General features: G+C 42.9%; 1 protein-coding gene across 1 annotated transcript in view; it reads left to right on the top strand.

Annotated features, from left to right (window-relative positions):
- The window catches only part of SYTL2 (synaptotagmin like 2), a 107,017-nt gene that overhangs the window by 34,421 nt on the left and 48,675 nt on the right, over positions 1 to 23,921 (top strand). Inside the window, exons 2-4 of the mRNA XM_014790379.2 lie at positions 11,165 to 11,657; positions 20,540 to 20,691; positions 22,512 to 22,647. Of these exons, the coding sequence (XP_014645865.2) occupies positions 11,557 to 11,657; positions 20,540 to 20,691; positions 22,512 to 22,647 (389 nt within the window). The 5' untranslated portion in view covers positions 11,165 to 11,556. The remainder of the gene's footprint in view (positions 1 to 11,164; positions 11,658 to 20,539; positions 20,692 to 22,511; positions 22,648 to 23,921) is intronic.

Raw genomic sequence — 23,921 nt, 5'->3', positions numbered from 1 at the left:
AACTTAGTGGGTTGAAACAACACAAATTTATTATCTTACAGTTCTGGAGGTCAGAAGTCTGGAATGGGTCTTAAAGGATAAAATCAAGGAGTTGGCAGAACTGAATTCCTGCTGGAGGCTCTAGGGGAGAATCTCTTTCCTTGCCTTTTCCAGCCAGTAGAGGCTGCCTGCATTCCTTGGCTCATGCCCATCTTCAAAGCACATCACTCCAACCTGTCTTCATCCTCACATCTGCTCTCTCTCCTTCTGACCGTCCTGCTTCCTTCTTATAAGGACCTTGTGATTACATTGGGTCTGCCTAGATAATCCAGTATAATCTCCCCATCACAAGGTCCTTAACTTAATCACATCTTTTACCATGTACCATATTCACAAGTTCCAGGAATTAGGATGTGGACATCTTTAGAGGACCATTATTTTGCCTACCACAGAGAGTTAAAAAATACATCTGTGGAAGATAACTTGTCAAACTTTTTTTTAACCACTCATAAATCTTCTTGGCTTTTTCCCTATGCCATTGAATTGTCTTGCTTTTTTGCTCTAATCTCTTTTTTCTTTCCTTCATTTATTCAATAAATGAGATACCTGCTGTGTGCCAGGCACCAGGCTAAGTACTTCTCTGCCCACCACTAGAGGAAGAATTAGATGAAGGCTGTTAGTGCAGAACCAGAGACAAGATGTCAGACTCTTCTGATTTTCTAAAGCTGAGGTCCAGGCATAAAATGGGAAGATTTAGAAGAATTCTTGGTAATTTAAGAATAGGATCCTCCCACTCAACCTCTCTACTACCAATCCCTCATCCCAAATTTAGATTTCTTTTATCTCCTCAAAGGCCTCTGGAGTTGGGGGAAGGATGGTTGCAGAAACCAGGAATTTCACTTCTTAAATTGGGGTGGGAGATTAGAAGATGGGAGATAGTACAATGAGGTAAATAGAAAAAGCAGCAGCAGTAACACTTCAACCTCAAAGTAGGGGGGAGGGAAGTGAGGAGGGAAGGTGATAGAGTCAGTGAAATGTTGGAGATTTATTGTCAGTAGGTGTTTATAGAGCACTTACTATGTGCCAGACCATTTAACTTGCAGCCTAATGTCATCCTCACGGTAACCCTGTAAGGTAGGTTTTGCTGCCCTTATGGTACAGACCAAGAAACAAATCCAGAGTCCATAAGGGAACTGTCAAAGAACTAATAAAAGATCAATCCCCTTCCAATGTTTTGACTCCAAAACCAGTGCCTTCCATTCCATCACAGCAGCCTCTTATGTCAGGGGTCTAGTAAACCGATGTGGTGGACATTATTCACCTGTATCAGTTTTAATAATAAGTGTCTCTTTAGGGGATGGAGAGGAGCAAGAAGACCTTGCATGCAGCAGGGACTTAATGTTATCTTTGATGGGATAATTAATGGCCTGACCAGAGGGGTCTGAGCAGGTCTGGTGCTAGGGTGAGGCAAGTGAGGTGCCCAGGACACAAAATCTATGGAGACAGATCATACAAGTGCTGATGCTGCACTCGTACCAGCCCCGAGAGTGAGTGTTTCCTCGAATTTTGTGCCCTCTGCTCCTCACTCTTAAGGAGGCCTCACTCTTAGGATGCTGCAGGTGCATGGGACTGTGCTCTCACAACCTTGCCTCCTTATTTTGTGCCTTGGGCACCTTGCTTGCCTCACCCCTGGGTCCTGGATTTGAGCAGGGGTCATAAATAGGAAAGGACCAGTTAGTTCAATGGTCTCAACGCTGGCTACACATTACGATCACCTGGGCAGCTTTAAAAAAAAAAATCCCAGGTAGGATCTGACCCCAGACCAGTTAAATCAGAATCATTGGGCGGAGGGAGGAGGGTGAAGACACCTGGGCATTGGTATTTTTTTATAAAGCTTGTCGGATGATGCTATTGTACAGCCAGGTTTGGGAACCCCCCTGAGTTAGTACATTTGGAGAGAGTCCCTCACTCCCAGGCCAGGTAGGAATGTTCATGATAGTACCAAAAGTAAGGCTTCATGTCATCCTTTTAAATTGTGAGTTGGTGATTGCTACAGTTCAGTTAACTTTATGATTCTGGGTTTAATTCCAGCCTAGTTAATAAATCAGCTGGTTCCTCTACTCAATTCCTCTGAATTTGAAACCTAGAAAATAATTAAATCTAGAATTCGTTTGTACTGCCTGCTGTTATCAGTATGCTGGTTTCAGGGGTGCTGTGAAATGCAGCCTAACCCACTTATTAGCTCATTTGCACACCCTTATTTATGTTGAAATTGTATATGTCCTGGAAGATAAAGGTCTCTTCTGGGTTTCCCAACTATGTGACCTTAAGCAATTGGTCTAACCCTTCTGCATCTCAGCTTCCTCATCTGCACAAAGAGCTAGCTATGACTCTCAGTCAGCTGTTATTTCGTTTTTGTGTTTGCTCGTTACAGCTGGAAAACTTAATATACAAATGAAAATGCATAACGTTGATAGATTGCTGTGCTCTTTAACCAGTCATCAGCCATTTCTGACCTAGTGGGAATCCTTTACAGCTGTGATTCCCAAACCTGGCCAAACATCTGCATTATAGGGGAATGTTTTTAAAAATGCAGATTCCTGGGCCTCAGCCCTGAAGATTTGGTTCAGTAGGTCTTGAGCAATGTCTGGCTCATCAGTCAGATTTGGATGCAAGCAATAATAAATATACTTAAAGTGACAGAACTCCCAGTTTAGATATCCCTACAGGGTTTACAGTTGACAGATACCATATTTCTTCAAGGAAGCCTTCCCTGGTCCCCCAGGACTACATTAAGCCCCCCTCGTTAAAAATTTTATAGCACATTGCTCTTCAGCTTTGTAGGACTTCTTGGTGTTGTTCAACATTGTCCTCTTTTCCAGAATATAAGCTCTGAGGGCAGAGACTACCTATACTATCAGAACTTTTGGGACCTACAACTTACCCTCTTCCAGAATTGAGGTCTGGGGCTGTGGGGGATGCTACCATTCTAAGGGGAGAGGAAGTTCACCTCTGGGGTTTCGAACTTAGGCAAGGCCCCTGGTGCCTTGGTTCCCGAGCTGGGTAACCAATAAGAGCCCATGGATACATTGGCTTTTACAGCAGCTCCATGCAATGTCAGATGAAGTTTGTTCTGTGTCTTAAAGTTCCTTCTTGATGTGTTGTCAGAGGTAAGTCATCCCTTTTGTAGATTGTCATCTTTTTTTTAGATTTGAGTTTTTAGCCCAAGTGTGAAGTTTAAAATGAGTTTCCAGCTGCCCATTTCCCCAGCTCCTTTCTTTCTTCACTATTTTCATCTTTTGGAATCCTGATATACCAAGGAAATATAAATGAAAAGGGTGGTTCTGGCACGTTTATCAAGACTGGAAAATGTGAAAAATTCAGGTTCAAATTCCTGCCATTGGTATTTCAGGCCCCTTGGGGTCAGACCCCAGGTACTGTTTCCCCATTTATACCCTATACTCTACTTTCCAGTCTCTTTTTGAACATCTTTATGGTTTCATGGCCCACTGCTCTTGCCCAGAATGCCCCCTCCCTTCGTCTCAGCCTTCGGGGCTCACCTCATTTTACCTCCTTCCTAAATTCCTGTGGCCCGAACATTTGGTTGTGCCTCCCTCATTAGTAGTTAACATAGTAGTTGTATGAGGGTTAGTGGTGTGTGATACTATCTTCCTCTCATAGTCTTGCCCTTGGTTGGGGCTTGATTGAAATATTTGATTCCTTTGGGCACAGTAAGTCTGCACATGAGGGCTAGGAATGGCAGAAGGTGAGCTCTTCAGAAGTCCAGGGACATTATCGTTAGGTTTGAATGTGAGATTAAGGGGTAGGGGGGATTGTCACATATAAGTAGTCTTTCCTTCTCCTCATCTTCCTCAGTCTTTGAGATCACCAAGACAGTCTATGGGAAACATTAGCTGTCAGTTACATCAGCCTGGAGCTGAAGGAGACAAATGAAGTCTTTCACCTTTAGAAGAATCCTCACAAAAGTGAAAGCTTTGTATCTTGACGGTGCCTGTCAGTTTTGATTTTTCAGTTCCTTATGAAAAAATATAACAGAAACTTATTAGATAACAAACTGTTTCTTATTCCATCTGTGTCCTTTGATTTGTTCACTTCTTCATAGTTTCATTTCATTTGTTCATTTTATTTATTCATTCAGCTCATTTTTTAGGAGGCTACGTTGAACCAGCACAAGACAATTAATTATTCTTTCCTCTTAAGAAGCCCAATTTAGGCAACACATTAGATTGAATAATTTGCATGTTTTTTAATAGAGTGAAAAAAGCCCAGACTACACAGAAACAAGAAAATATTCATGTAGCATTGTTTCCTGATGGTGCTGTGGACAAAGTTTGCTGTTCATATAAACACATTTCTACGTAAGCTTATAACAAATGGTTCTGATTGAGTCTAAACATACAAAGTAGGTTTTTTTAGTAATAGGTTCTGGTTCCAGGGATCTCTACTACTCTAAGAGGCTAATGAGCATGTTATAAACACCTCCATGTTGACACAGGTGCCTTTTTTCCTCTGTCCTATGTTTGTCCTTTTTTCCATGTCTATCCATAAAACAAACCCAAAGGGCCCAGTCATTTTCCTATTCCTAGCAAGCTGTGCACAGAAGAGCATGTCATGCTTTGAGGGTCGATGCATGTTGCTCAGAGGAAATGACAGAGAAGAAAGTAGAATGTACTGAAGGAAGAACAGCAGAGTAGAAAGAAAATTGGGCTGGGAATCAGGAAACCTGGGTTCTAGTCTCATCTTTGTCCCTAACTAGCTGTGTGACCTCTGTGAGAATAAGCGGGGTGGTGATGTAGTGAAAGATGAAAAACTGTGGCTTTAGAATCTTACAGCCCTGGGTTCAAATCACATTCTAGTTGAGCAACCGTAGGCAAGTTAACTCCTCGAGCCCAATGTCGTCTGCACAATGTGGAGAATACCTGCCCTGCTGGTTAGGCAGAGTGATTCACTGAGATCATGTGTAAAGCACTTAATACCACCTGCTCATTTTTCAGTCCAGAGAAAAATGACCAAGATCATGAGAGGCTTAGAAAGCATCATGTGAGGAACAGCTGAAGGAAGGAGGAAGTTCTCTTGCCCTTAACAAAGGAGACCCAGGCAGAACATGAAAGCTGTCTTTCTTTTAAATTGTTGTGTGAAAGGGAGAGTGAGCTGAGGGAGGCAGGGCAAATGGTGGAAATTATGCGCAAGTTCAACCATAGTGCAAACTAAGCCTCAGAAGTGGAGCAGCCCAGCAGGGGAATTGGCAGCTTTGGGCATGGGTGCCCTGGCAGTGTGGTGACGACCACGAGTTTGGTATGCAGTGGGGAGATCTTTCCACTGGGAAGTTGGTGAGCAAGGTTTTCCGATTGTCCCACTCCATTTGTTCCTTCCTAGGCTTCTCCTGAACCATCTGTGAGTTATCCCATTTATCCTTCAATGCTGCTGTGATCTAGAAAGTTTCCAAAGCATTTGGTTTTATGCATGATGGTTTGTCACCACTGGGAGTGAGCCCCTTAATTGATCAGGCCTGTTTTTGTCCAGCACCCTTCTCCCCAACCCCACCCTGACTCAAGCATATTTGTTCCTGCTCTCCTTCTGCCTCCCAGATTTTTCTTTCAAGCCTTCATTCTTGATGTCATGGGACTGTCAGAACAATTTGCTTCTCTTCTGAAAACCTCATCATGTGAGAGTCACTACTTACTTGAGTTTTCCTCCCCTCCCTTGGGGTCTGCAGGCTTTCGTACAACAACAGCTGTCTGAGGAAGAAGAGGTGCTATTTGGGCTCCTTGTGGCAGAGAGCATTGGGGAACAAATGCTGTTATTAATTAGGCTTTAACCTGGGTTTGGTCAGGCAAAATGATTGGGATTAGGGCTACAAACCTATCTCTTTTCTTGCTGCCATCAAAAGAAAGCACCAACTGTTTGGGGGCCTTGGTTTCTCTCTCCAGCTTAACTTTTGGACAGTTGACAAGGAGAAGAGTATTGGCCTTTATAGATCTGGCGTAGCAGGGCTGACACATGGAAAATATGAATTAAACACAGTTTGCATTTGGACCCCTCAAATTTCCCTTTTGTTCTGCTGCTCCTGCTGCTGCTCATTCCTTATTTGTCCTCTACAGTGTCCTACATTCTCACCAGAGCTTCACAATAATCTCCATAAGGAAGGGAAGGTAGGCTTGAATATACCCATCATACAGATGAGGAAACTGAGACTTAGAAAAGTCATGTGATTTATTTAAACCACAAAGTCATGCAAAGGACTTGGAGTTGTACCTCAATGAATAATATGGATCTGATTTTTCCGTTATGGCCCCTAGAGCCAGGTTCATGTTAAAGAGGAAGTGGAAGCTCAGTTCCCTTCCACCTGTGTCCATGTATTAAATATTTGAGTGCCTAGTAGATGCAAGTCACAGTGGCAGGTGCTGGGGATACAAAGCACTCAGAGACCTTGCTCATAAACTAGTGGGAGACAAACACGAATAGACAGGGATTCGAGATAGTGTGATGAGTATCTTGACTGAGGAAGTCAAGTTCTACTGGAAGGACACCTAACCTGGCCTTGAGAGGTTAGGTGTATAAGTGCAATAAGTGACATCTAAGACCCAAGAGATCTTAGCTCAGGAGGCCTTGTGCCAGGCAAAGGAAGGCAAAGGCCTGAAGGCAAAAGGAAGTGAAAAAAGTTTGGTGTGGTGTGGCTGGGGCCTAAGGAAAAGAGCTTGGAGAAGAAAGCAGTCGCTAGTTCACGTAGAGTCCTGCAGGCCCTGTTAAGGACTTTGAGCATTAGCCAGTGGGCAATGGGAAGTTGATGGAGGGTTCTAAGCTTGGGGATATGGCTTAGTCAGATCTGATTTTTGGAAAAACCCCTCAGCAGCATGAGGAGGAGGGGTGGGAAGGAAGTCTGAACCTAAGGAGAACTTTTTGCTCACACCGGCAGCTACTCCTTCTGGGAACACGTCAGGAATCCCTGTTGCCAGAATTCATCCCTCCCAGTTTTTGCACTGAGGTTGCCGCCATGCTGACCGCCAGCTGTGGGCCAGTGATTCTTTTACGCTTAAGCAGAGAATGAGGGTTCACAGCCAGACAGAAGAGTTTTGTTCTGCATCTCCAGTTTGAGGAATCTGTGTGGAGGGGAGAATTAAATGAGATGTCATCATCAGGGTGGCTTAATCTGACAAAGCCACTGGCAAGTGCCAGCCCCACCGCACACAAGCTTGGTGGCAAACACCTCTCTGAGCCTTAGTCTCCTCATTTGAAAAGCACAGATAATAAAATACTTCCCTCAGATCTTTGTGAGGATCCTATGATCTTTACATGTAAAGTGCCAGGCATGTAGGAGGTGCCCAGTCAATATTTATTCCCTTCTCTTTTTTTCTGCCTTTCCTTAATGCTGCTCCAACTCAGAGGAAAAGCCAGAAATCTTACAGCCCTTACAAAACCTACTGCAGTCTGATCTATCACAAAACCTACTACAGTCTTATCTATTTCCTTTCTGACCCGCTCTATCCTGTCCTCCTCCTGGCACACGCGAGTCTTCCAGCACTGGCCTCCTTGATGCTTCTTGAACACGCCAGACACACTCCCACCTCAGACCCTCTGATACCTGTGTGGCTTGTTTCCTCATCTCTGTCAAGCTTTTGTTCAAATGTCATCTTCTTTTTTTTTTATAATTTTATTTATTTATTTATTTTTCCCCCTAAAGCCCCAGTAGATAGTTGTATGTCATAGCTGCACATCCTTCTAGTTGCTGTATGTGGGACGCAGCCTCAGCATGGCCGGAGAACCGGTGCGTCCGTACGCGCCAGGGGTCCGAACCCGGGCTGCCAGCAGCAGAGCGCGCGCACTTAACCGCCAAGCCACGGGGCCGGCCCCAAATGTCATCTTAATGAGACCTACCCTAACCACTCTCTTTGAAACTCCAACTCCCCCCACCTTATTATTCCCTTCCCTTCCCTGCTTTGTTTTCCTCCATGGCTCTTCTCACCTTCCAGCAAGTTACATAATTATTTCATTTTATTTCTTTATTATTTAGTTTGATCGTTGTCTCCTCCAGCCAGCATGTAAGCTCCTCAAGGAAAGGAAGTTTTCTTCTATCTTATTGAGTGCCGTATCTCTAGTGCTTAGAACAGTGCCAGACACGTAACAGGTTCTCAATAAATGTTGAATGAATGAATGAATGAAATGTTCGATTAGCTCTCATGATAGATAACATCAGAATATTGGGAGTTAGGGGAGCACCTGGTATTGAAGAGTCTTGATTGCCATCTGAGGGCTGTCCTGCAATCTGACTGGGGAGTGACTCCTGGCTACCCAATTAGGAGTCAAGGGTTCCAGAATGAAGTATTGTCTTAATATGTATTTGAGTAGTCACTGTGGGCCATATGCAAAGAGCTACGAAAAGATCAAACAAAGGTCCTCAGAGTAGATGTCCCTGAAGTCCATACTTCATGGGAGAGATCAGAAAGAAACATAATACAAAATAGAAAAGGAAAATATATAACCAAGTACACTCTTATTCAGCTGGATAGAACACAGGTGTGAACTCCTTTGTAAAATGAGGACATTGCTCTTTGCCTCACTAACAGTTTATTTCTAGGAAGAACTTTTAACCCTTAGAAGCTCTTACACAGAAGCACTTGTTAGCTTGTAGTTCCACTTGAAGGTATGGGTGAAACCGGCATTTCCCCCTTTAGCAAACCTATCAGTTTCCACTGCTGGACATCTGAAGTTGTTTTTCACTTTTGTTCTCTTCCTGTCCCCTACTTATTGAACTTAAAAACAATCTCCCATTGAACTATATGGCAGTGTAACACCTCATCAGGGACGTGGTTCCCAGAATGTGGCCTGAATCTGTTTCCTTGCCAGCCTTTGAGATCAAAGGCAGTTACTGCATATGAAAGAAAGCTACTGTGCATGGAAGATTTGGGATAGCTGTCCCTTGGTGAAGTTGTATGTTTAGGTTCATTCATTCATTTATTTATTCACTTATTTGTTCACATTCAGAGACTCACAGTCAAATGGAAGAGACTGAAGGCAGACAAATAATTATAGCTGTGGAGGTGTAGACATGGAGGAGAACATTTTTGTGTTAGTCAAGGTCTGGCTACAAAAGTGTTGTATGACAACCCCAAACTTCAGTGGCTTCCAACAACACATATTAATGGAAGAGACTGAAGGCAGACAAATAATTATAGCAGTGGAGGTGTAGACATGGAGGAGAACATTTTTGTGTTAGTCAAGGTCTGGCTACAAAAGTGTTGTATAACAACCCCAAACTTCAGTGGCTTCCAACAACACATATTTATTTTTTGCTTTCATATCTACAGGCCAGCTGGGGTGGTCCTGCTTCGGGTGGGTCAGTTTCTGGGCTGTCCTTGTATCTTTCTTTCTGGGACCCAGACTGAAGAGGCAATGGCTACATGGGGCAAGCTTTTCTTGTGGCACGTGGCAGGAGTATATAAGAAGCCAAGCCAAACCACACAGGCGCATCTACAGCCTATGCTTGCATTGCATTTGTAACATTTCATTGACACATTGATTTCATTGTCACAGACCAAGTTCAACATCAGGAAGGTAAGGATGAATACTCTGCTTACTCTAGTGGCACATGGTTGTATAGTTCTGTTTCAGGGAGGGAGTGAAGAGTTAGGAACAATAAGCAAATCTACTACAGCATTTAACTCTGACTATGGAAATTAGAGAAGGCTGGTAACTTTCATCTTAAAGGATGAAAGGTGTTCAAGAGGAACAAGCAGGCAGTAACATATGCAAGTGCATGCAAATTAAAAAAAGGAGAGAATGAAGTATTGTCTTAATATTTATTTGAGTAGTCACTGTGGGCAATATGCAAAGAGCTACAAAAAGATCAAGCAAAGGTCATCAGAATACCTGTCCCTGAAGTCCATACTTTATGGAGGAGATCAGAAAGAAACATAATACAAAAGAGGCAAGGAACGTATATAACCAACTACACTCTTATTCAGCTGGATCAAACAAAAGTGTGAACTCAAGAGAAGCTACAATATATTTTTAGTAGCTATGTTTGTTATAGGATGCAAGGTATGTGCTGTTTTATATTCATTATTTCACGTAATCCTTACTACCTGTGAGGGGCATCCTAAAGTCCAGTAAGTGCAAATGAGAAAACCAAGCTTCAGAGAGGGAGGAACCTTGGCTCATGGTTCATAGCTAGCAAGTGGAGGAGGGAGAACTTCCTCATAGTTCTGTTTTGCCAAAATGAATTTATTCGTAAAAATTTCTCACTAGTGTATGCACTCTATTTTATTCCTAAGTGGGGCTGCTTTAAAATGTACTAAACACCTGGATTTTAGTGTCTACTGTATATGCAGCCCTGAGCTTCTTAAAGGGCACCACTCCTGGAATAGGTAATCTCTGAAGTCCCATCTGGCTATGGCATTCTTCAGGTGTCACCTTCTTCTCATTGCACATGGGTTTAAGATGCCTCAAAGAAAATAGGATTCTTGCCCATGGTCCTATTTAAAAATACTCTCTTTGTATGGTGGGGTGTTTTGAAATTCTGCCTCTTCCTTTACCCCAGTTTATACACACACACCAGTGCGTGTTTTTTCTCTTCAGAAATGAAGAGAGACAAGCTTGGTGAGTTTCTCCAGGCCCAGCAAAGGTGAGAGGTGGGACTGGGTGAAGAATTACAATTCCTATTATTGTGCAAACTACCTCTACCTAATATTAGCTCTCTTGTCATTATGGAGCCCAGATATACTCCAGTGGAATGTTCCTACTCATGAAGAAGTGAGCATTTGTGAATTTTTATTTCTAATTTCTTACCCATAATCACTTGACAACTGGAATCACATCTCCCTGATCTTACTGAGCATTAGTGTGACTTGTTAGCCTAGCATCCCGCGAGTTTGCAGAGAGAGAATCAGCTCCTTTTTTGCAACCAGCCCTTTCCTCAGTGGATTGTTAAACATTGACAGGTGTTTTTCTGTGCTCTCCATCTGGCAGTCTGGAATTGAGTTGAAGCATATTTCATGACCCCTTTGCCATTTGCTCAGGAAGCTGGCAGAACTGGTTTCCCTGATCTCAGAGACCATCTCACATAGTCACTTTTTTTCCCCAGGTACGTTTTAAATCTTGTAGTAATGAGCAATGCTTATAGGAACTGCCTCTCACTGTCTGTATTTACTGTCTCATGATTCCCCAGGTAGGTGATGCTCAGATGCCTCTCATCAAGTCGATGACAAGGACAGAAGGAGACTAAACTGTGTCTAAGACTGGTCCAGAGGAGGAATGTGAGTAGGAATGCCACTGTAGGAACAAGTGACCTGTCTGGCAAGGAATGCAGCGTCCTTCTGAGAGCCTCATCTCGACATCATCCCACAGACCACTACTTCTCACGAGAGAGGGTACTCAAGATTTTGCAATCAGCCACCTAAAACCTTTGCTGAGCCAACACAAGACTTTTGCTGCAAAACTGAACAAGATATTATTTCATTTCGTTTTGCATCTTTTAACCAACGGGCTACCATCATAGTTGTTTCGCTTTGAGAATTTTGAGCCAGATTTGTTACTATTTTTTTGTGTACACTTTTCAAAATGATTGACTTAAGCTTCCTGACGGAGGAGGAGCAAGAGGCCATCATGAAGGTTCTGCAGCGGGATGCTGCCCTGAAGAGGGTTGAAGAAGAGAGAGTCAGGTAAGGGGCCAGAGAGGTCTTCGGGCATGAGGGAAAGAGAGGCCGTCTGTGAAAAGATGAAACACTTTTTTTTCTCAACCATAAGTGGTAATTCTGACTCGGAGCCTGAACTTATGGGTTCCAATTTTAGGTTTGCTTCCTATTTATCCCATAGGACTCCTGCCAGAAATAGAGTCTTGATTAAAAACCTAACTAAACTCTTTTAATTTATTAAACATTGAATTAAAAAATAATATATATACAAACATATATATACATCTACATTTATGTATATGGATGTGTGTATACTTATATCTACATTTTTCTTTTAGCAAATTCACTATTTTTTTACTGAATCATGAACTAAATTTTTTAAATTTCTAAAATTTTTAAAAGAAAATAAATTGAGAAGTAGCTCACATTTTTTTGCATGCTTTCAGAAATGTTTAAATTGGTTTTAACAACAATTGAAATTGGCCCTGACTGAGCCAGTTTTTCATTTGTGTCTCACAAGAAGGAGTGGCAGCTTTGACACACTATCCTTGTTGGGAAGAACCTAGATGTTCCACGTCAACATTCTTACCACTTTCCACTCACCTGCAGGGTAGAAGGAGCATGAGACCAGGATGCTGAAAAATTGGGCTTGAGTCCGGGCCCTGCCATCTATTGCCTTGTAATCTTGGGCTTTGAAGACAGTGAAAGGCTTCCAGAATGTGAGGTAGTAGTATTAATTGCATGGTCCCCATCCCAGGAGTTATCTAAAAAGAGCATAAGTCATCTTATTTCCTGGGACAAGGATCATGAATAATGGATTTATTTGCACCATTTTGCGTATTTTGACCCTAACTGAACATGGATGCTTTATAAAAGAACGTGCTGAAATTCACTTCAAGCCCTCCAGAGTAACTAATTATGGCTACTAATAATAACTCATTTATAGACAGTGCTTAACAAATTAACAAATGATTAACCAATGACAGTGATTAACAAATTGCAAAGGGCATTCTTCTGAGCTCACAACACTCTTGTGCAGTTAGTGGGGCAGGGTGGGATATAATTACACTCTCTTGATGTGTGAGGAAGTTGACCTTGAGAAAGTTCAGGTGACTTGCCCAAGGTTGTACAACCCATAGGTGTCAGAAGTGAGAATCAAATCCTGTTCTTCAGGTACTCATTCACTAACTCCACCTCCTCTTCCTGAGAAAACAATAGCAGACAGCCCAACCTGGGACCTGGCCATGGAGAAGGGGGTGGCTGTATTGGTTTGAGAAAGGACACCGAGCTGTGATGGTGACAGGAGGTGGTTATAGGTAGTGGAGATCATGAGAATGGGGTTCCTTACTTGTCGTGCTCCTCCCCACAAGTCACCGTAGTGTGGGGCACTGCTCCCCATTCTCAGCAAGTGGGGTACCTTGAGCAGTTTCTCCAGAACAGGCAGGATTTTCACTAATCCGCCCTCAGAGCCTCTTGGTAGCATTAATCCTTTACCCATTCAGTTTATAAAGCCCTTTCATGAACGTTATCCTCTTATGTTCCTTACAACAACCCTGAGATTTGGCAAGGTAAGGACTGTTATACCCATTTTAGAAATAAAGGGAGGGGGCAGCACACAGAAAATATTAGTTGATTCTTAAAACATAGTGGGAATTCTTTTATCCTCTCAGAAGGCAAGATGGAGAGACTTGGAAAGAATGCAGTGGAGCAAGGATGGCGCTGGGTTCCTCTTCCTACCTCAGGACATGGGGACTGTGAATATTGGATTGCTGAGAGTACCTTCAGTTCCTCCCACTAATGAGGTGTCATGTGTTATGTACAATTATACCTCCTCTCTCTAGCCAGGTTATGAAGAGGGATTCATCCTCCCTCTCTTCTATATTTTCTTGGTCCTTGGGATTCCAAGCTAATGAGTCTTCCATGTAGTTCTGTGTTTCTGTGTGAGTACAGTGGAGGTGTTTCTCAGGGACCTGCAGTGGTTGATGAAAATATCCTCAAAAATGCAAAGTTCTTCTTGGAACTGAGCCTTGTAAGGGATGTGAGTGTGTAGCCCCTGGCACCAGCCAGCCTATAGCCGCAGCAGAAATGCTGTGAGTCTCTTTGTAGTGGTAGGTTTGCAGATTCTCCTTCCGTCCCCCATTTCCGAGGGTGCCCCAGCAGCTGCCGCTGCCCTGTTTTTTGTAAACTGATAGGAAGAAGGCTTGAGGTGGTGAAAAATCTGGTATGAGTCAATCTCTGTCTACTACCAGCATTCTGGGGGACTATCTGATTAGGCACCAAGCACCTCATGTCGACTTGGCTGTGGGCAGGTGCAGAATCCTGGGGCTGGGGAGGAGTGACTGGGTGGGAAGGGCAGATGGGCATGAGGCCTATAGCCTGTGGACACTGAAAGAGGCCCAACCCATGGCCTGCTCCCCACAAGAGGATCACTGACCCCCTCTTTGCTTTAAGACTGAAGGGACTTGTGGGGATGGTTCTGAAGTTGTTCTGTTCCTGGGCTGGTGGAATTAGAACTAGGTTTCTGGTCTCTGAAAATGCTATTCCATGGGCTTTTGCTTTCCAGCCCATTGACCATCCCCCAGCTGTTTGTCTTTGGCTCTTTCATTAGAGTTATAGCCTGACAGCTCTGGAAAGGAAATTTTTTGTTCCATATCAGTCATTTTATAGATAAAGAAGGTAAAGCCCAGAGAGGGAAGTGTCTGGCCAGGGTCACACAGCTGATCACTGCCAAAGCTATGATAAGAATAGGCCTTGGTCCAGAGCTTTTCCCTCTGCCCCATGCTGTTCATTGCTATTATTCTTTCAGAAGAACAGTAAGGGTTCTATCATGACACAGGGAAAGAACTTCCCTGCATGGGCCTTAGAGTCAAAACAGACGTGAGTTTGAATCCTATCCTCACCACTGGTCAACTGTGGTTCATTGGGCAAGTTATTTAACCTCTCTGAGCCTCAACTCGGAGACTAGGAATGACCACAGTACCAAACTCAAAGAATTAAAGTCAGGATTAAGTAAGATAATTCTTAATCTTCTTAGCTCATAATAGGTGATGAATATGTTTTAATTCCCTTATTCACCACACCACCTATGCCTCTAAAAAAGGACAGAAGTCACTGGTTAATAGTCTCATTCCTTAGGAGGAAATTATTCCTACAACTCTTCATTATTTAATGCAGTGAAATTTAATTGAGCGCCTATTAAGTATAGGTAACTGCTCTGGACAATGATGTGAAAGGAATTCTAGAGTGATTGAAACGTGATCCCAGCCTCAAGGAATTTACCATATAATGGCTTTTATCTATTTAATGGATTATCAATTGCAAATTTAAAATCTCAACTTTGTTTCCCTAACATGATTTTACAATGCCCCAATCCTCCTGCTAGTTCGTATGTGGCTTTAGAAACATGAATTCTATAATTATAGTATTAGCCTAAACAAACCATCATTAGAAAGGCAGACCTGCCACTAAAATTCAGACTATCCTTTGAAATGCTACTTGAATATGCACTTTGGAGTATAAGCTTCCTGTAGCCATGAAGACATTACTAATGGATGACGGCACTATTGCCCACTAAGACCAGACTCTGCTTCAGAATCCTTTTCAGCATGGCTATAAATGAGATTTGGCATTCAAATTGAAATCTGTTTGCCATTCCTGATATATCCAGTGCTTCGAATTGTTCACATCCAAGCTCATTCAAGACACTTTGGAGATGATTTATTCTATATGTCACCTCCCATCCTGATTTCATGAAAGATGAGAAAAATGAGTGTCATGCGGAGGAAGTATCCAGTTCCCAAATCACTCTACCTGTTAATGGTAGAACATGGATTTGAACCCAAGGGAATATCCACTGTGTTGTCTCTGGGGTACAGTTAGAAGATAACAGGTCCAGGTCACTGTTGCCACCACAACTGTCTTTCATGCAGCCACAAGTGCTGGGCCCAGTTATCATGATGCATCTCTACCCAGCTTGCTTTCCTCACTACCAGCTGGAGACCTTTCACAAACCAGCAGTGAAGCAGACATCAAGACGGATTTTTTTCTCTCTCCTCCCTGCTCCCTTCCTCCCTCCCTCTCTCCGTCTCTCTTTTTTTTTTTAAGAATCACTGCCATACATACACATATATAATTTTAGTCTTTTATGGTTTGAAAATGACATACTCTAGAGGTGGCGTTTCCTGTGCTTTGTGTCACAGTGCCAGCAGGAAATCGTTGCCGGTGTGCGTATGTACACCACCAGCACCACGTCCCCCACCCCATACACACACAACCACATCTACAGTGATGGGCGTTCTTGCAGTAGATACCACCTCAACCACAACCACATCTTATGATTCTCAGCTGCTTCTTTAAGACCTAGTTTCTTTTAAATGAAGGCAGTTGTCATTGAAGAACTGCTTTCCAAGACCTCTGGTGGTGTTTTCCATCAAAGCAAAGAGGAAAGGAACCAACGTTTGTCAAGGAACTACATTGTACACAGAGCTTCATGTACATTTTCCTCTTTCATCTGCATAACAGCGTAACTGAAGCCACTCAACAATGAGGAAATAGGGTGGAAGAGGTAAAGTGCCCTGCAAGATCGAAGCCTTGCTTATCAAACTGTAAAGCCTGTGCTTCCCACGTGCTGTGCTGCCTCTCAGCAGATTGTGGGAGTCTATGGTGCGTCCATGACACAAAGGACGTATGTTTCCTCTATCTTCCACTGTGAAGAACATTCGCAGTTTATTTCATTTTCACATGTATTAGTTTTCAGATTCTCTATCAAAGGTTGCATTCCTTCATAGAAAGAGTGAAGTTTGATAGGCGTCTTAGAAACCAATGTCATGTTTGGTTCTGTGAGGCGGGATAGGGTAGTAGAAAGAGCACTGACCAGGAGTCAGGCTGGCGTCCTATCCCAGCTGTATGTGACCTTGGGCAACCTCTTAATTTGTCTGGGCCTCAATTGTTTCATCTATAAAGTGAGGCCATTTGTAACTATCTATGGTCCCTTCCAGGTCTCACGTTCAAAACAAACACCTAAGAGTACTTTCAAATCACGTAATCTAACCATCTTGCCCAGAATATACTGAGAGGTTAAAAAAAAAAAGGTGGGGAATGGACCAATCAGCCTCTCTGGCCAGCCTGCTGATCCACAATTGACTAAATATTATCAACCAGATCTTGTCTGTGATGTTAGGCCTTTGCCTAATCATCATGCAGAGCTAGAAGCAGGAGTGTGCTCTGTAAGTACAAGGAGGAAAAGGGCGTAGGCTGAGGGGAAAGTGGTGAAGCCAGGCTGGAGGGCCTCACTGCTCTTCTGCCTTTCCTCTGCAAGTGCTCACACTCTCTTGGCACCACAGGAGTTGACATTGGCAGTTAGGGCTGTAGATTGAATTTTTTATTAACAATTCCAAGCACATTCCTGGTATATGATAGGGGATTAATAAATTAGTGGATGAAAAAATGAACAGATATGGCCTTTAACATACAAAGGAGGCAAGATGGCTGTCTTTTGCAGTTGAGTAAATTCTTTGTACATCATGATGAAATTGTAAGGATTAAATGAGATGATGCATGTTAAGTGCCAAGCATGGTGCCCAGGACAAAACACATGCTTTGTATGTATTAGCTGAAGGAATAGGGGTATGACTGGCATGTTCTGCCTGGAGGACCAGCAGGACAGTGTCCTCTCTGGCCTCAGTGCTCTTCTGCCTTCACTTCTACCCACCAGTCATGCGTGTGTGTTGAGCCTCTTCTCTATTCTCAGCTTTCTACTACGCACAACCTGCATATGTGGAGAGGGTGGTAAGGGCTAAAAACTGTGAGTCCCAAGAAACTTAACCTTTTCACACTTAACTAAATGGTACAACAATTAGGGAATCAAATGCTAATTTGGTTGGTACAATGAGAGTTCAGGAAAATGAGAGATTAGCGTGGGCTGGTAAAAGAGAAGATTTTAACAGTACCACCTAAATGGTGGTTTTTTTTTTAAATGATCTGCATCTTTACAAAACTTGGCTTTGATGTCACACGTGGATTCATCTATAAAATATTCCAAGTGACTAAGAGAGAAAAAGAAATTGATTAAACCTAGTAGTGATTCTCATGTTAGGAAATACATAAATAGCACTTATTGAATTTAAAGGAATTTCCTATTCTTTTGCCACTTTAAAAGAAATAAGCCAGAAACTCAACCTCAATTCCATACTGTAATGGCTACCAGCCTTTCCAGGGACCATGTGTTCAGTGAGCCTGACTCACATAGTGTGTGCTCATGTGCACTGAAAGCTTAGTGTGATCAGGGTCTTACAGACAGTCATTTAGGCAGGAGCAGGTCAAGAGTTGCACAAGGACTCCTACAGAGTGCTTTCCAGTTGAACAACAAAAATAAGTAAATAATCTCATGAAGAGAAGTTGAGAGCTGTTATGCTATGAGGGTTTGTGGTCTCTTTCAACAAGATGATGACTGATGCCATATTCATCATGTTTTTTCCCATTCTGCCAAGAGATGAGATGTCCTGCCTCATCAGGAGAAGGTACTGCCATTGCGATGGACTATGGTTCACTTGACCCCAGCAGCGATAGGACCTCTCTTATCTCTTGCCTGACTCAGACTGGGGTGGCTGCTGAGCATTTATTTGTTCATTGATTTAGTCACTCAACAAACAGTTTCTGGGTCTCAGGTCTGTGTCAGGCTCTCTGCTAGGTGCTGGCATTATAAAGGTGATTTAATAGATAGTCCTCGCCTTGAAGGAGTTTGCAGAGTTCACAGATTAGTGGCTGCGACAGATGTGCAAATACATCATTGGAACATGGTGTGGTAAGTGCTGTCGTGGAGGTGCTGTAGGAGTGGGAGGAAGGCAAGCTGAACTGTATCCTCAGGCATCAGGGAAGGCTTCCCTGGCAAGGTGATGCTTGAGCTGGATCTGAAGGATGAGGAGCAACGTGCTGGACATAGAAGTAAGGGAAAGACATCCCAAGAGATTTCACATTTATTGACCTCTTACCAAGATCCAGGCCCTGTTAGGTACTTTCAGGTACACACCTCATTTAGTCATCCCAATGTCCTGCAGACTAGGTCTTACTTTCCCCTATCTTTACAAACAAGGAGACTGAAGCTTAGCAGGGTTCAGTAAGCTGCGCAAGGTTATATCTAGGAAGGGTGAGAACTGGGATTTAGACCTAATTTTGGGAGATTCCATAGCCTATAGTCTTTCTGCCATACCTTCCTGCCTCTAACATCTACAGAGGTCACGAAAGAGCAGTTTGGAGAACAGTAAGAAGTCTAGTATGCTGGCAAGTGGGAGCAGGGGGGTTAAGTGCTAGAAAATGAATCTGAAAAGGTGGCCTGAAGCCAGGTGGTCAGGGGCCTCATATATATTCCTTGACTCCACAAGCACTGAATAAATACCTACTGTTTTCCAGACACCAAGCAAAGATGTATTGAGTACAGGCCTTGCCCCTAGGGATTCACTCTCTAATCAGAAAGAGGAAACCTTTGCTGAAAACCTAGGCCATGGGAAACCATTAGAAGTGTTGAGTGAGAACCATGACTTCTCTGGTGATTCAGAACCATGAAGTGATGACACTGTCCCTGTCAGGATTTGGTGATGGGCTGTCACGACACTGTGTGTCCAAGGGTTGTGATTGGACATGTTTGGGATAGGGTCAATTCTTCCTAGGTAATTGAGAGGGGACAGGACATTCCAGCAGAGTTGGACTTGGTGTGGAAAGACACTCTCCAGGCACACTTGGGAGAGAGGAACTGTGCTTGCTAGAGCCTAGTAACTGCCCTCCTGTTTTGCCCACTCCCGGGTGTGCCTGTGTGTAACCTACACGCACAGCCATTGGTGTGGTTACCATATATGTTCTCTGGCTAAAACACTTATATTTGCTACTTTAGGAAGAGTGCATATTAGCTTGAATGTCAATCACAAAATCCTCTTGGATTTATGTAGCACATTATCTTCCAAGTGTTCAAAGTCTCTTAAAGGCTCTTATTCCATTTTATTCTAAGTACATCTCTATTGAATAAGAAAAGATAGATTTTGTGATCTCATTTTATTGAGATGGATAGAGAGATGCAGAGGTTAAAAAACTTGTCAAGTAGAAGAATGTCTTTCCAGCCAGTGTAAATTAGGGATGCTTTAGGAGGGCAGTACTTGGTTTGTTCTTTAGACTTTTAGCTGTTTCACTGGAGCATGAATGATTGTGCAGCCCTTAAAAGCTGTACGTGCACAAATGGAATTTGCGTCTGCCTTTGCCTCTGCTCCCTCTCCACCATAAATTTGTTCTTCTCTGATTCCAGCCTGCCTTTTCAGTTTTCATTTCCCTAACATTAAGAATCAGGGACATCATGAACCCTTCCCTGTAGATTTCCAGAAAAGTCTCTGATAAACTCATTTCACTGAATGGAAAGGACTGGTGAGCTGACAACCACCCTACCAGTTATTCACTGAGTGTTTAGTAGGTACCAGGCATGTTTGGACGGTGGTTTACGTGCATTAGCTAATTTAATCCTCATGGCAACCCCATGAGATGGGTTACTGTTATTAACTCCTTCTTACAGATAAGGAAACCAAGGCTTAGGGAAGCTTAATATGTCATCTTTTCCTGGGGTCTTTGCATTTGAACAATGGACACAGGAGACTGTGACCAAAAAGTGAATCTGCCCTTGAGAAATTACAGTAATCATCTGGGGATCATGGATTACATCGTCGAATTTTTTAAAAATGTTGGCTTTGGTTTCTCTGACTTTTCAGTCAAAGGGGAACATACATATGTTAGTCATCTGGGGAGTGTGCAGGATCTTCTAAAATATTGAGAGCTTCATTTTGGCTGTATGTTTACAAGTTTATGCAGAGTCACAGTGAACTCATTTATTTACTGTGAGTTCTCAGTAAAGTAAAGCGCTTTTCCTTTTGTAGACATTTGCCTGAAAAAATTAAAGATGACCAGCAGCTGAAGAATATGAGTGGCCAATGGTTTTATGAAGCCAAAGCAAAAAGGCACAGAGACAAAATCCATGGCACAGATATCATCAGAGCATCGATGAGAAAGAAGAGGCTCCAGGTAGCAGGTGAGTTGATTTGGCTAGTACATATAGAGCCAGCATTTGTTTGGGAAGGAGGAGTCAGGAGAAGGGAAGGGTGTCAGAACCCTTACTGAAATCTGCTGAGGGAAATCATTTAGAGGTATACTTTGCAAGTGTGTTTACCTCTAGCTCAAGATTTTCTTGCCCTGGATTTGGATGGATGAGATCAAGGCTAAGTGACTCAGTGTGGTATAGAAGGACAAAGGAAGTGCTTTAGATGCTGTGTCGAGTTGTAGCCTCATAGACAATTGGGATTTATAAGAGATCTACCAGCTCTCCTTTCTTTGGCTTTTAACACTGAAGATTCAGAACCTTATCTCCTTAATAGGGTGAAGAGCTTAGAGAGAAAGAGATTAGCCTCCCTGTTCTATGACCTTGACATCTGGTACTTATTTAATCAACCAAGTGCATCATTTAAGGGACTGTAAAGACAGTATTTTGAGGGCTTCTTTAGAATTCTGTTGAGTTCATTAGATATTTACCAGCTGCCTTCTCTCTAATTAAATCTGGACTAGTCAGTGTAAACCTTTACCCCCAAGAAGCTGTCTAGATTTGGCCTGTACTTGATAAGGAAAATAGCTATCACCTTTTGAGCATCTCATATGTGATAGTCATTTACTCTATTATTTCTAATTGTAGCAGCAATCTTGTAAGGGAGGTGTTATTATCCCCATTCTATATAAGAGGTATGTAAAGTTCAGAGAAGGGATAAGGTCATATAGTTGGCAAATGGCAGAGCTGGGATTTCATTCCTTCTGACTCCTTGCAGATGAGGGCTGACTGCTTAGTATGTGCCACACATTGCTCGCAGCCGTCTTGATTGTCAAAATCACCCAGACCTTCAGAAATCTTGAGGAGTATAGGTTAGTACTACGAACTGCATTTTGCAGTTGAAAAAACTAGGCCTTTATGTAAAAAGACTTGTGGGGAATACTACCCTGGAATGTGAGTGTTTGCAAATTGAGAGCCCTATTATTGCTTCATCTTCTTAACACCAATAAAAGTATTCCTGGCACTGGCTATGTGGCCTTAGGCAAGTTTCTTGAACTCTTTGATCCTCAATTTCCAAATCTGTAACTTGGAAAATAGCTCCCTCCTCATAGGATAATGCATGCAAAGAACTCAGCACTGTGCCTGGCACTTAGTCATCACTCTGTTGATGCTAATTATCCAAGAGGTACAGGTAAAGGGTCCTTGGTGTTCAGAGGCAAAAGAAGTTATTTCCTGAAAAGGGAGCCCAGAGGTTTTATGTGGGCCCTGGCATCTGAGCTGAGTATGTAGAATTTGGATATGTAGAGACTGGGGGCAGGAGGAGGCAGTGGAGAGGGACATTCTAGAATAGAAGTGTTTGTTCCCCTTTGTATCCCAGAGCCCAGACTTGAGTTGGGCACATTATAGATGTTGATTAAGTGGTTGGTAATGATGATGCTTCTATCCCACTGAGGACTGCCTATCTTGAGCATCATCTGGCCATACACATTCTGTCCTGACCCAAATTCAGGCCAGATTCATCTAGAGGCAGTCAGAATTTTGCTTCAGTTGTCTTTGGAGTTACCTACACATTTAAAGGTACACCCCTGCTCTCAGGGGCTCTGCTTGGCGGGGAGCTAACATCATGGGAATCTACTGACTTCTTTTGCAGATAAAATTCTGATCCGAGGTACTCAGACTCATTAGTGATTGCCTTGGCAGTCAGGGAAGGCCTGAAGTTCTGGTTCGAGCCTCAGTGATAAGAGTCCGATATGAGAGTTGTAGGTCACAGAGATTAGAGATAACCTTCCTGTCTTTATTGTTTCCTGTTTCAGCTGAGCAGAGTAAGGACAGAGCAAAGGAGGCAAAGGAAAGCTGGGTGAATAATGTCAACAAAGATGCTTTCCTTCCCTCAGAGTTAGCCGGTGTTGTAGAAGAGCCAGAAGAAGATGCAGCACCAGCAAGCCCAAGGTAAGACAGAGCTCCTGGGGAGTGCTGCTGCACGTGGGATTCATGGCTTGGTGTGCTGTATGGGCAAAATGGTGGGCTAGGAGTGCAAATGCCAGATTGGTCTCGTGGGCATGGGAAAGGGGGCTTGTATGAGAGAATTCTGGGCCTGATGTGGACAAAGCTTGAGTAGTACTCTTTCCCAGCTTCCAGAATTTCTAGCAAATCTGAATATTAAATAAAATTAAAATGCTGAGTGGTGATTTCTTCCAGAACCAACAATAGCTGTTTTTTATTTGTACTAAGGATTTCTCCTTAGAGTAGAATGAAGAGGGGGCCCGGCCCCATGGCGTATTGGTTAAGTGAGTGCGCTCCACTGCTGGTGGCCCAGGTTCAGATCCTGGGCGTGCACCGAGGCACCGCTTGTCAGGCCATGCTGTGGTGGCATCCTACATAAAGTGGAGGAAGATAGGCACATATGTTAGCCCAGGGCCTGTCTTCCTCAGCAAAAAAAAAAGAGGAGGATTAGCATGGATGTTAGCTCAGGGCTGATCTTCCTCGAAAAATAAATAAATAAATAAATAAAAGTAAATTTAAAAAAAAGATTAAAAAAAGAATGAAGAGGTACTCCAAAATGAATACAGAAATAGGCCATTTCAGGAAAGAGATTAATTATGATCAAATTGTAACAGCCTGGTGCAGTAAAAGAAACTTGAGCATGGGAACCATACAGGCATGCATTCAAATCCTGAATATGCCAATTATTAGCCATTTGACCACGGGCAAGTCAGTTAACCTGAGTCTCTTCTCTTAACTATAGATAGGAATGATAATATATACCAGGAAAAGCGATACTGAGAATTAGTGAAAATGTATGCAGAAAACCTGACACATAGTAGGTACTCAATAAATACCTCTTAAGGGTGCAGACTGTCCTCCCCCTCAGCCTTGATTTTTGGGTCTTTTCCATACATGTTATCATCTGGCCAATCAAAATGTACATTTGTACATCCTTCCTATGAAGTAGCCGGTTGTGGGGCTACATTGCCACAAACCTTTGAGCCATGACGATTTGCTTTTAGGTATGTAAGGATCTTCTCATTGGTGTTTGTCCCTTGGGCTATAGCTGTTACCCTTTGGTAGGAGCACAGTTGCATTTTATCTTTAGCTCCTCAGTGAAGACAATTCAATTTAGAGTCTCCAACTGGGATGAAGTTAATGAATTTGCTGGTGAGACAGCCACTGAGTCAGGGTCCAAGTCTGAGACCCCTGGGGAATAGGGATGTTTCCAACATAGT

Source organism: Ceratotherium simum, chromosome 7 (assembly GCF_057802395.1).
Source record: "Ceratotherium simum simum isolate JZ-2026a chromosome 7, ASM5780239v1, whole genome shotgun sequence".
Taxonomy (NCBI): Eukaryota; Metazoa; Chordata; class Mammalia; order Perissodactyla; family Rhinocerotidae; genus Ceratotherium; species Ceratotherium simum.
Note: the sequence above shows the minus strand (reverse complement) of the source record. Positions and strands in the feature narration are given on the sequence as shown.